The sequence below is a fragment of the Biomphalaria glabrata genome, chromosome 6 (assembly GCF_947242115.1).
Source record: "Biomphalaria glabrata chromosome 6, xgBioGlab47.1, whole genome shotgun sequence".
Classification (NCBI taxonomy): Eukaryota; Metazoa; Mollusca; class Gastropoda; family Planorbidae; genus Biomphalaria; species Biomphalaria glabrata.
In genome coordinates this window covers 26784917-26799132 of record NC_074716.1, presented here as the reverse complement: position 1 = coordinate 26799132, position 14216 = coordinate 26784917, and the positions used below count along the sequence as shown (strand labels likewise).

General features: G+C 32.7%; 1 protein-coding gene across 1 annotated transcript; it reads left to right on the top strand.

Moving 5' to 3' along the window:
• The first annotated feature begins 415 nt into the window (after positions 1-415).
• Positions 416-9288, top strand: LOC106070604 (NADH dehydrogenase [ubiquinone] 1 beta subcomplex subunit 2, mitochondrial-like). Its single transcript, XM_056034190.1, has 3 exons — positions 416-681; positions 7124-7247; positions 7692-9288. Exons 1-3 carry the CDS (start codon positions 569-571, stop codon positions 7761-7763), a joined length of 309 nt encoding a protein of 102 aa, XP_055890165.1. The 5' UTR covers positions 416-568; the 3' UTR covers positions 7764-9288.
• Positions 9289-14216: the final 4928 nt, after the last annotated feature.

Below are 14216 nucleotides of genomic sequence, written 5' to 3'. Positions count from 1 at the left end.
AATATACAAATGCAGTTCCAAAAATATTTTTTAAGCCTATAGATCTAGGCATAATCTAGGCCTACAAGGTTTTTGCTTCTTTTATGTAGAAAAAAAATTGAGAACGAAAGAAAATGCAGTCTATTGCAAACATGTAGGCTAGCCTAGTTGTAGTTCTACTATGTCTACCATGCAGAATCTACCATCACTAGATCTAATAGTTAGATAGATAGATAAATAAACAGACAATTCGATCTAAAAATTAGTAGAGTTCATATTGAAAATTTATAATAATAATAATAAATTGTGAGCATTTAACAGATAAACTAACCTAGATCTAGATCTACGTAAAAATAGAAAATAAAATACTGATTGTGTACGGCAAAACATCAATACATGAGAAACTCTTCAGTTGATAATGTATAGAAATTAGCAGCGACCTTTGTAGAAAAAGAAAAAAAAGTTACCTTCACAAATATTGTGTTGTTATTGAATTTGGAGATCTCTAAAATCTAGACTAGATCTAGATTATTTCTAGATACAGCCTACATTCTAGATCTAGCTAGAATTAGAGCTTCATATTGTGAAAATGATCTCTTTGCTAAGTCGATTGCGACCAATAGCAGCTACGGTTTGTCGACAAAATAATAAGTCTCTATCACTATCATCTGTGCAGAAAACGAGTACCAGAAACGCTGGAACGTAAGAACTTAAATTGGAAATAGATATAGATCTAGAGTAGTTTATGCTATTCGGACACCTATAGGCCCAAATTTGAAAGTTTGACTTTGACAGCGCACTATTTGACAATGGTTCGACATAGACAAGAAAATGAAGTATCAAAATCTTCTTTAGTTTAAGGAGAAAAAGGATGACTACTTATAGTCTTATATTTGTACCCCTAGCCCTAAGGCCCTAACCTATAATTATATTTAAAGTCAAAGAGGCAGTGTGTTTTCATTTAATTCTGACAAATTTGACCCACATTATTTGATTCTGGACACCAGAATTTATTTTGGACAGTCTCTATATTTAGGCATCAATAAACTCAGATTTTAATTCTATACTAACATTAACTAAATTTTAACATCCCCAGGCATAGCCCCTCACATTAAATCAATAAGATGTTTTGCAATGATGCATAAATACGAAAACAAAAAATAAAAATATGAACACTTATTCTACCTAAATTAGGTCACTGGGATACTGACTTCGATACCGATTTTAGACTTTTTATATATTTGCATGGTTAGATGTGTGTTGAATGTTTGTATTTTTTTGTTTATTAATTTAATAAATTTCTAATACAGATGATCTTTTGTAGTATAGTACAGGTTAGGATAGCCATTCTTGCCCAATTGAATCCTGATCTATATTCTCTCAATATAAATCTAGATATATCTATCTAGTAGGTCTAGATCTAAGCATTTAACTTCATTCAATGTACCAAGCTCACTCCAAACATTTTGCCCATTTATTCTCTATTAAAAAAACAACAAATGAACAAATATAGTATAAGATCATTTTTATTGATGTCCAAAACTGGCTGTCCGAAATAAATTTTGGTAAGAAAATCGTAATTTAATTCGGACACCCTATTAATTTTTTTTTTGTATGGAATCAAACAACTTTGCTTATGAATCAAATAAATCAGCTCCAAAAAGAGAATAAATATTGCCGGGCTCATTAGTATAGACTTAGCCAATCAAAAAATATAGTCTTAACCCTAGGAAGAGGTAAAGTCATCGGGGTAATATAGGAAAAAACAACAACCTAACAAATTTGAAATTCGTTTTTCTTACATAAAAAGACAGCTAAATGGAAGGAAATTGGGTCAGAATCATTGAAAAATGGACAAGCACATTATATAGCGCGCTAGTTTTATAATAAATATTAAAATAATTATTTAATGACCACAAAAACAGCGAATGTCCGAATTCATGTAATGTCCGAAATAAATAAACTACTATATAATCTATACTGTCTATAGTAATTTCCATCTTCTGAACACCCCCCTATTTTCTAACATTAACGAACACCCCAAAATCTTTGTTAAAATGAGCCTCTATTTTGATAGCTATGACAAAACTAGTCTATTGTTTTTATTTATACTCCATTTCTTTTTATAGTTCAGACACATCTAGTTTCGTTTACTCTGAAAAACAAGGGTTTTACACAGGTTCAAAGAGCATTGGTAGGACAATGACATTTTTTTTCTTCTAAGACAGAAGGAGGGTAGGTCCGGGGTGAAGGAGATTTTTTTTTAGAAAATTTAGGTACCAGGTAAACAAAACCTATTAGATCTAAAATTCTTCTAAATAGGCCATAAAACATATACTATACATCAACATGTCATAACCTTTGCCTTTGTGTCAATAGGAGGTGTTCACTAATATTTGTTTATTATTATCAATGGCATTAACTAATGGTCTTTATCACTAGTATCAATGACACTAACGAACGCTAGATATACTTTTTTTTTGCTCTATTTTTTTTACTATTTTGCTACTCATCACTAATGCTCTACAAATGTAAAAAAAAAACATAGAGGGAGGGACAATTATTGATAGATCAGGTACCAAATTAGACCACAGTCACTGAGCAGAGTGAGCTGGCTAGACAAGTGAGGGGTCGTGCAGTTTGTTGTTTTTTTCATTTGGGTCAACTAGACTTAGGTATGCTACAGTACACAGTATACATAAAACTTGTATCTAATAGCCTTGTTTAGGCATCCGTTATAAACAGAGAAGGAAGCAAGAGTGGGAAAGTTACACTGACCTGTCTGACTTAAGTTAATGTAAAAAGAAATTGATATAAAAAAAGAAAATTAAAGATAATAACATTTTTTAAATACAATAACTATGAGGTGTTCGTTAGCACACTGAGAGTGTTCACTAAGTTATGAATTCCAATTGATCAAATTTTATTTGCCGGTTTGTCATACACCAGTATCTGGAGTCTTAAGATGTTTGCTTTACATGCAAGAGTTAGGATTAGGGTTTATTACTCCCAATAAATGTATTTTCTAATCAATAACTTTTGAAGAACTGTAACGAAAACTTAAAAACTCTGCAGTCTCATCTCTAAAAGATAAACAATTAAAGTGTAATTGTTTGCCATTGCAATTGTTCCTTTCTATATGAAGATATCTGAAAGCTCTTATATCAGTGAAAAACATTCTTAAGTTAAACTGAAATTCTTTTAAACAGTCTACAGGTACTCATCAAGGCTACCCAACAATTTCAGAAATTGAATATTCATTTCTCACCAGCTTCTCTAGTTTCAATGGCTAATGAGCACTCAAAATTCACATTTTGATGTTTTGATAAAAGTTGTTTTCAACAATCATTATTTTTATTTGGCATGTTCAACTTTTTTTTTTTAATGGCAATTGAAAAATATGTCTATATTGTTTTTTATCTTGCATCATAGTGTCAGTGGCCTTAAATATTTACACTGTCCGGACTTGAATATGATTGTGGCTCAGTTTAATGCTCTTGACTTGATCTCACAAGATTAATGACATGGATGACTTGATAAATATTACTTTAAGTACGAGTTGGACACATTCAGGGGATAAACCAATATGTTAGCAGTGATATACTAGATAAGACTTTGGAAAGACTTCACCTATTTTTATTTTAACAATGGGATGATCATCATATATGTCTTTAAATCCATCATCAATATTTCCTTGTGACAGGTGGGGAAATGTGACGTGTGTTTAGCGCGTTTAATGTCTAGGGGATGATTATTTTTAATGCTATCACACACCAACCTATCAGCATATGAATCGGAAGCAGACACGCAACGAGACAAAGCAATGAAAGATAGATACAAAGGTTAAAAACGAAGAATATTTATTTACATAAATATACATATAAGAATAAAAAGGGGGAGGGTTTGCTTCTATCTCTAAATAATACTAGCTTTAATCATCACTCTTGCACCTAATAAGAGAGTATGTCACTTTGTTCTCTGACTTAGCTGGTTTTTCCTGTTGATGTCGCAGCTGGCTGTGTCCTGGCTTGAGGTTCTGCAGCTGGAGGTGGCGCTCTAGCAGATAGAGGGACGCCGGTGATATAGTTCTTGTGGAGTCTCAATCCCCAAAATCTAATATCTGTAGTGGGCACAGTAGGGCGGGTGGCCGGCTACCGTGGGCACAAGGTTACTGCAGGCAGAGCTGATCTGCCGTGGGCAGCGTAATTGACAGGATATGTCCAGTGAGTTGCAGAGGGTTGGCGTAGCTATGACGTCTCACACAGATCTGAATCTATAGGGACGTCGCACCTAATAGCTTGACAGGTGGGCTGTCGAATAGGCGGGCAATGCCGATAGCGCCAAGTGGTAGAGTTGAGTAGATCTCAGTAGGCAAGTGCAGTGCTGAATAGCACTAAGCACAGATGCAGGTAAATAGATCGTTGATCCAATAAATAAATAGGCAATAGGTGATTCTCGATGGCAACTAACTAGGCAGGTCAGTGAGCTAGTGTAGTGCTGAATAGCACTAAGCACAAAGATAGTAGGTGATTCTTGATATCAAACAAATAGTTGATCCAATAAATAGGCAGACACCTGAGGGAGGCTGCGGATAAATAAAGACAAGTTAGGACATGTCTCTTATGCATCTTATCGATGCCCTCGACTGAGGTGCATTCGTCAGATTGGTAAAATTGCTTTTGAGCACAAAAGGGGAGATGATGACAAAGGGGATTTGGAATAATAGATGGCTGATAGTAGCAATATAAAAATGTACATAAAAGGGGAAATACTAATGTAAAAATGTACATAGAAGGGGAAATAATAATCTGAAATAAACAACACAGGTGGATAGAGAAAGAAAAGGGGGGGGGGTGAATTGGGCGGTGGTCGGCGACCATGACGGTTTGTTTACATATGACCGTAGGTCGAGAACAATGGAGCGCGCTTGAATGGAGAGGGTGTCCGTTCAAGAGGCGCAACTCTCGTTAGAGTGAAATGGCTACAGGGGAGATAACTCATATCTCCTTTCTAAGCGCAGTATTAGTGCGATAGTAGAATTATCAAGGCTGTCAACCGAGATAAAGGAAATAAAATAAGGTGTACAAATATATACATGGTTGCATCAATGATCAATTGATGCAACGTAGCATTAATAAATTAATGCAATACATAAAATATACATTAGCCATGTTCATGTTTTCTACTTACGACAGTGAGAAATACACAAGGCACTAATTAAATATAAATGAAATAATAAACTACACATGATAAAGTCCAATGGAAATATACACAGAGTAATTAAGATGGAACTTGTGATTAAGTTCGGCTTACCACCAGGTATTCCTCTAGGAGGGAGAATAAATGATGTAGTCCAGACTCGATAGCTCAGCTCGAATGAGAAAGAGAGAGTCTGACTCGATTTAATTTACCTTATATACAAAGGCCTGGAAAATGTGGGCGGACACAGGAAATGTCCTAGGCTTAGAATTATCTTACACGTGGGTGAAGTCCGACAAGAGATGGGATTCGCACATTGGGAGGTCAATGGGCGTGTTTGTCCTCATGGTCTCCTAGATCAAAGAGAGACATAGGAGAAAGGGAGGGGAGGGGTGACTTGCATTCCACACAAGGTGGTGTCCACTGCGGCTGTCAGACATCCTGCCGATAAGATCAAAGTCTGTGCGTATCTTTGCCCCGGTCAAGGGAAGATAACTCGAAAGACGTGGCCTAGCTATCTCCAATGTGGTCAACTAAGTCTAGCCTGGAGCGGAAAAGGTGTGGCGGGTGAATAATTTAGGGGTAGGATGGGGAAATAATTAAAATAAAATAAATAAATAATGAAAAATAATAATTAATGCTGTGATAAATTTGAGTGACTCTGACAGCGAGTTTTTGACTTGTCACATTCCTAACAATGCTTCTTGTTTCGAAACACTTGAAGTCTATTCTCTTTTTATGTGCTCCTATTCTGCAAATTATTAGTCTGTCTGGCTATGTCACTACTTTTTACTGTCACTTAATACAGTGCACAATATTTATATAACAACTAATCAGGGCCGGTCTTTGGCCACTGCAACCTATGCGGCCGCAGTGGGCCCCGCACTTTCATAGGCCCCGCGCTATGCGAATTCTAGGTGTAAATTATTAAATTAAACCATTTTAACTTATCATTAAAGGGTTCCTGGAATTCTCCTAAAATTATAAAATATAAGAAAAAGTCATGAAAATCTCCTGAAATTATTAAAATCTTCTGAAAACTGATGCGAATCTCCTTAAAACAGACAAAATTGTCATTTCAGAGTTGTCATTCAATATGGATCCATTATCAGCTTTCATTCAATAAAAATGTAATAATAAGCCGAATTTTAACCAAAACAAGAAGTTCAAATGCTTAATTTACTTATAAATATAGACCTATATCGAAATCTTAGAAAAAAAAGCGATATTTTGCTAGTTGATAGTAAATCTAAAAGACAAATCTGAATGTTTATCGGCTTTTTGTTGGAAAACTACTATCTACCGTAGATACTGTAAATTAAATTTGACAGTGATTTTGTACTTAAAAAAGTAAAGTTTCCCTTTCAGACCTTGTGGTCTATAGGGCAGATGATGTAAAGGTCATCTGTTTCTGTGGCCTACGGTTAACAAGGGTGTCATGTGGCCAGCACAACGACCAACCGCCTTTACTTTTCCCTAACTAATGTCAGGTACCCATTAGAGCTGGGTGGACTCAGAGGCGCCCGAAGATCCCGAAATTAAAAATCCCAGTCTTCACCAGGATTCGAACCCCGGTCCCCGGTTCGGAAGCCAAGCGCTTTACCGCCCAGCCACCGCGCCTCCTCCTTAGTAAAGTATAAATAAAATGCAAAGACGAATTTCTTTTCTAATACAAAATCTTAATTTTCGCTTATTATCCTTATCACAACCCAAATTAGGCCCCGCGCAATCCATTTCACATAGGGCCCAGCAACCTGTAGGACCGGCCCTGCAACTAATATACTCCCTTAGTTAAACTAAACCACTACAATATTTATTTTCCTGTCATCTTTTTATTGAATTATCTTCTAAAGGACAAGAAAAGAATATACTTTTTTTTTTTTTGTCTTTTTCCAATTTTGCATTTTAGATGTACGAAATATTTTTTTTATATATTTCATTCTAGAGCCCTTTATCGACGTCATGATCCTAGTGAACCTAAAGGTTGGCATTATTTCGGGGAAGCTCTGAGTGCTTTCTTTTGGTTTTGGATCCTGTATCACTCCTATTATGAATTTGATCATTTAGTGGTGAGTCATGTTGCTCTTTTTCTCATTTTTATAGGCCTACTATTTTATAATGGATTAAAATGCAATTTTGACTGCTTGAAGTTTACAATGCCTATACTCAGAATTTTAAATACAAGTTTCATAGAAGTAAAATACTGAAATAAAATTAAAACTATTTTTTTTTTTACATTTAGACTTATTGTTAAAATTTAAATCTAAAATAAATTGTCCATTATATTTTAGCCTAGCGTCATATTTGCTGCCAGTCTTTGACAACTTTGAGGAAATTTTGACTGAGTACATACTAGGATCTAATTACCGTTATCTTATTTCCAAAGGAAACCTTGGAATTGAAAACTTTCTAGAGAGAAAAATATTTCTTTTGCAGTGATTGGAAAATTATTAAAATTATTTTCATTTAGACAAATTTCAATACATTTGTGACATGTTCTTTATTTATCTCAGCCCCACGACACATATCCTGACCCTTCAAAGTTCACTAATGAAGAACTTGGGATCCCAGCAGATGATGAATAAACAGCAAACATAGGTTATTAGTATTTATAGTTGGTCTAATTGGCTGAAAATATGAAGATTGTTATATATAAAATTACATTTGTATAAAACAATTTTTTTTTTGTTTTTTTATTTCATAGTTTTAAGTAAAATATTTGTTTGTCCTTGCTATTGTTTCTTAATTTCATCCACTAAGCTCTAAACAAATTAAAAATAACATCTAACAGTTCTTTGTGGACTGATATAGCTTATTGAATTAAACCTACGTGCCAGAATTTAGGCTTTTTTTTATTAACTGTGCTGACAAGGTTCCAATGCAATTAATGTCTCAACTCCACAACTGTAAGATAAAAGGGGATGCTTTCTAAAAAGCTTTATATAAAGCTATATACTTGCTGTTAGGAGAGACATCTATTCTTTCACTTTATGCAGGGTTCCCCCACCATTCTGAGATTAGGATTTCATGAGTTTTCCAGGAGAAAATATTTGATTTCAGGAGCGGAAAAACGTGCACTATCTATATATATATTTAGTAATAAATATAAGAATTACCATATACATTTATACAATTTTTTTTTTCCTTTTCAAATTAGCAAATTCAAAAGTAACTGATTAAAGAGTAAAAAAGTACTTGTAAACCAATAAGCCTATTTGTACTAATCTCTCTATATATATTGCTTGTATTAGTCAACATTAGGAATTAATTAAAATCTCTAAAAACAAATTGCAAATCGCAGCAATGTATAACACATTATCAATATCAGTTTCCTATTTCAGTGGAAATCTCTTGCATTGATTGTTTTTATTAACAATAGGTGTCTTTAAATCTATAAAAATCTAGCTCTGTATCATAAAGCTAGAAGTGTATTTGATAGTAAAACCATGAATAGTTATAATTTTATATAGCAGCTTAAATACTATATAGACCATATTATACTATACTCTAAGCCCCATCTACTTCACTATCTAGATTTATAAAACTAAAACTAAGAGAGAGATTCCAGAATCTAAGTAGATCTCTATTAGATCTAGAATTCTAGAAATATAATCTATACTATTAATCATATATACTCTTAGTCTAAGGCCTCCACCCTAAAAAGTACCCATTAATAATGGGTAAAACTATTGTTTCAACAACAAGATTTGTACAAAGCTTCTATCAACTCACACTGTCTGATTGGTACAATTTTTTTACACTTTATTTCTCCCACACCCTATTTTGGATCAAGTTGAAATTTCACACAATTATTTCTTGTACCTGTCAAAACAAGAATCAATGGAAAAAAATTAACCAATTACTTAATTAATTATTTTGTTTGGTATCAAACAAGAGAAATAAATTGTTCTTGATAGATGTCGTGGTGGAGTTTAATTAGTCCCCCTTATACTTTGTGTAGAGAAGTAGGGGTCAGTGCTTAAAAGTTTTGAAACTAATAATAGATAGTTATGAAACCTTCTATTTTCATGAGGCTTCACTGGCACAACGGTTTGTGTATTGGCTTAATTTGTAAAAAAAAATTAAAAAATAAATTTGAAGTATTTTTTATTTGTTTCTTGTTTATAAGATGTGCAGACACTGAATGAATGAGCATTTAAAAATTGATATGTTTGAGAGATCATAGCATTACGCTTTGAACTTAAATAATCAAATTTTTAAAAATTTTAATTTGTCAGCCTCCTAAATGATCAAAAAAGAGAGATTCATCCAATTACGAAAGTTTAATGAAATAGATTGAAAGGACTATAATAATTTCAACATTTTTTTTTTGTTAATTAACATTATACATGAGTCTTGTAAGTTTGTAACTGTCAGAAATGATGGAGAAACAATGAACTAGTCTCACATGACCTAGTTATTAAAAAATAGAAAGAATGTTGTGTACTTAACTAATTCAGTCTAGATCTTTTTTTTTTTTTGTCCACCTTGAAATATAGGTTTAAGATATATCTTGACAAAAAAAAAAGAATAAAAACAGCAGTGGAGCCTACTAAATAATGATTTGATTACATATTAAAAATAAAAGCGCAAAATATATATATATATATAAACAAAAGAATTCCACCCTTACAACTATATATCTTCTTCTTATCTTATATGATACAGACGTTACTTCAAAAAAGAAGATGATTATGTCCTACGCGTCATGCATTTAGTCATGCATGTTAACCAATGACTTTAATTCAGCCAAGTCACTGGTTTTACTGGCTAGCTCAGGCAACCCATTCCATGCTCTAATAGTACTAGGGAAGAAGGAGTGTTTGTACAAATTTGTCCTAGCATATGGGACGAGGAATGTGCCTTTATCTTTGTGTCTTTCAGAGTATTTTATTAAATTTTGTATTTGAAGATTATGGTTCAGTGTTTTATATATGATTGCTACTTTACTTTTGAGCCTTCTGTCCTGAAGGCTTTCTAAATTTAGTGATTTTACTAAAGGTGTTACTCTGGTCAAATGTGAATATTCGTTTGTTATGAATCTCACTGCTCTATTTTGTGTCTGTTCCAGTTTTTTAATGTTTTCTTGAGTTGAGGGGTCCAAAACGGAGGATGCATATTCTATTATTGGCCTAACCAAGGTTAAATAACATTTTAGTTTTATGTTCTTATTTGATTTATAGAAATTTCTTTTAATAAATCCTAATGCTTTGTTTGATTTTTTTGTAGTTTCATCAATATGTGGATTCCATGACAGTTTTTCATTTATTATAACACCTAGGTATTTTGCGTTTTTAGTCTGTGTTACTGGTTTGCCATGAATAAGATAAGTGGAATTAATTTGTTTTAGTTTTTTTGTTACTCTTAACAACTGACATTTTTCTGGGTGGAAAGACATGCTCCAATTTGATTCCCATTTCTGTAATTCATCTAATTCTCTTTGTAAAATATCTGTGTCTTGTGTTGTTTTTATTGTTCTATATATTATGCAATTGTCTGCAAATAATCTGACTTTTGTTCCTGAGGTAATGCAATTTGGTAAATCATTTATGTAAATTAAAAATAGTAGTGGACCCAAGACTGTTCCTTGAGGTACACCTGAGTTTACTGTTATCGGTGTTGATTTAGAGCCATTTATTATTACAGTTTGTTCTCTCCCTATCAGAAAATCTTTAATCCACTGATGCAGTGAACCATTAATGCCGAAATATTTTAATTTTTTAAGCAAACTATGGTGGTGAACTTTGTCAAAAGCCTTAGAAAAATCTAGTAAGATAGCATCTATTTGTTCACTATTATCTAAACCTTTTGAAAAATCATCAATTAGTCCTATTAGTTGTGTTTCACATGATCTATATTTCCTAGAGCCATGTTGGTATGGTGTGAGGACATTATGTTTGTCTAAGTGGTTTATGATGTTGCTACATATTATGTGTTCTAGGATTTTACATGTAATGCTGGTAAGTGATACTGGTCTGTAGTTTCCTGGGTCAGATTTTTCTCCTTTTTTAAATAGGGGGGTGACATTAGCTTCCTTCCAGTCCTTTGGTACTCTGCCCTGGTTAAGTGAAGCCTGAAAGAGTATTTTGAACACTGGGGCTAGCTCATTGCTTAGTTCTTTGAGTAATCTAGCTGGAATACCATCAGGTCCAGAAGCTTTATTTGGTTTGGTGTTGGCTAATAGTTTTTGAATTCCATTTTCTTGTACTACTATATCTTCTATGTTGTTTACTTGGTTCAAATTCAGTAATATGTCTTTGTCTCCTGGGGCTGAGAATGCTGATGCAAAGTATTATATTTAGGATGTTTGCTTTAGTTTCATTATCATTATGTTATGTTCGTCTTTTAATGGCGCTATGCCTGTTGTTTCCATTTTCTTAGAATTAATGTATGACCATAGGTTTTTGTTGTTATCTTTAGATATTACATTGTTTATGTATTTACTCTGCAGCTGTCTGCTTACTTTTTGGGTTAAGTGTTTAATTTTTATATACTTTTTGTAAACTCTTTCTGCATTAGTTTCTTTAAATTTTCTATATAGGTTTTCCTTCTGTTTACAAAGCTTCTTTAGTCTATTTTTAAACCAGCATTTATTTATTTTTTTTGATGTGTATTTAGTTGGTATATGATTTTCTATAATGCTTTTAAGATGGTTTTTAATGAAATTCCAGAGGTCATCGACTGGTTGGTTAATGTCTTTTTCTAATAAGAATGTTTGTTGAAAGTTTAATGCAGCTTGGTGTAGTTGTGTTAGGTTACATTTATTCCAGAGTAAGATTTTTCTTTTGGGTTTTGTATTGGCTACTGCTTTTATCTGACTGGGTATTTTTATGATCTCATGGTCTGATAGACCAGGGATAATTTCATAATCAACTACTAATCCAGGTCTGTTGGTTAAGAAGAGATCTAATGTGTTGTTTAATCTAGTTGGCTTTTTAATGATTTGATCTAAACTTAGGTTGTGTAAAGTTTCTATGAAAAGCTCATTTATGTCCTTAAGGTTTTGGTGTTTATCTATGGTTAGTGTTTTCCAATTTATATCAGGTAGGTTGAAATCACCCATAATCCAAAAAACTGCATTTTTATTTGTCTCTTTAAGTGTAGTAATCTGATTACATAGTTCCTGCATGTATTCTAAACTAGAATTTGGTGGTCTGTAAATGCTGCCTATTATTAGAGATGTTGAGGTGGTATTAATTTTACAAAATGTTGATTCTACATTTTTTGAGTTAGGTAAGGTAATTTCTTCTGCTATAAGAGTGTTTTTTTTATTGCTAAAAGAACTCCTCCATGATTATCAGCCCTATCTTTTCTAAAAATTTCATAATTACTATTGAAAATTTCTGCATTATAAATTTCAGGATGTAGCCAAGTTTCTGTGCCTGCAATTATGTCTGGTTTCTCACATTCTAATAAAATTTCTAAGTCTGCTGTTTTGTTCCTAATGCTTTGAAAATTTATTACTAAGGTTTTAAGGTATTTTGGTGTTACTTCTTTAGTAGGTTTGTTTAGTGAGGCTGTTGTATTAATTTTAGTAGATTTTGGTTTAACAGGAGTGGATCTGGCTAGTGGTTGGTGAGTTTGGTTTGGGATGGTGTTTAGGATGTTGTATGGGTTAGAAGTGTCTGCATCAAAGGAATCAAACAGTCCTGATGTAAACTGAGGTAACCCACACGGTACACAGTGCCATGATGCATCTTTGTTGCCTGAGGCATAATACACAGGTGTATTCATATGGAGACATGATGCATGGTACCATTCATCGCAGGTGTCACATTGAATGGCTTTCTGTTTCATGGTGCATACTTTTTTGCAGATGTTGCATCTATCTTTAGATCTAGGCCCTGGATTTGACTCTACATCTCCTGCTATTAATATTAACAGTGATAGGTATTTATTTCTGCTGTGTCTGATTGAGAACTTCCATTTGTGATGGGTAATCTTCTTTAGTGTTATGGATGTGTATGTTTGGTTATTTTTTAAGTTGCTTTGATCTAAAGTGTGATGATTGATTATGACTGTTGTTTCTTTTTTAAGTTTAGTGTTGACTAAGGTAGATCTGGTTCTGTGTTCAGCTAGTATGTATTTAGTAATTATTAGGATAAATAGCCAGAGCTATTTCATGATGACTGTTGTTGATTTTAGTTTTTAAAGGGGTCTAGTCTAAATCTAGTTTAAGGTTTACAATGCCTAATTTATGTCTAAATCTAAATTGAAAGCTAATTTACAATGACAATTAAATCAAATGAAATGGTTTATTAAATTCAAAATATGGACCTAGACGACCTAGACTAGATCTAGATCTAATTCTAGATCAATATATTTACGTGTATAATTAACTATATAGAATATTACTATTAGTTATTATTAGTAGTATTAGTAGATGATTAGTAGATCTAAAGCCTTAATTAAAGTCTAAGTCTAACACTAAAACTAGACTAGACTGACTTGACTAGGTCTAGATCTAGTCCTAAGAGCTAAGAGTTGTTAATTTGAATTAATTAACGAAAAAAAAATGTTGAATTAAGTTAAATATATAATTTAAAGATATTAGTTTATTAGTTAAATAGCTTTTTTAATGAATTTGGTTTGATTTTAATACAACAAAACGAAAAATTTAACTCATCTCTGATTACAGTAAACAGGGAGCAGCAATAATGTTGAAATTATTTCCTTATAAATGCAATAACAAAGTAATTAATTAATTACCAATAATTGACTAATTGGTTAATTTTTTTATTGATTCATGTTTTGTTTTAAGATGATTGAAGAATGGGTGTGGGAGAAATAATGTTTTCAATTATCTAAGGGAATGAAACCTTACATATTTAGTAGTAGCTGTTAATACTGAAGGATTAATTTCCCTTGTTATTATCAAACAAAATAATTAATTACCAGTAATTAATTGACTAATTGGTTAATTTTTTGTTCATGTTTTGTCTATGCCAATGAATAATTGTGCAAAGTTTCAACTTAACAATGAATGGGTGTGGGAGAAATTATGTGTGCAAACTTTTTATCAGATAGACAAAGTGAGT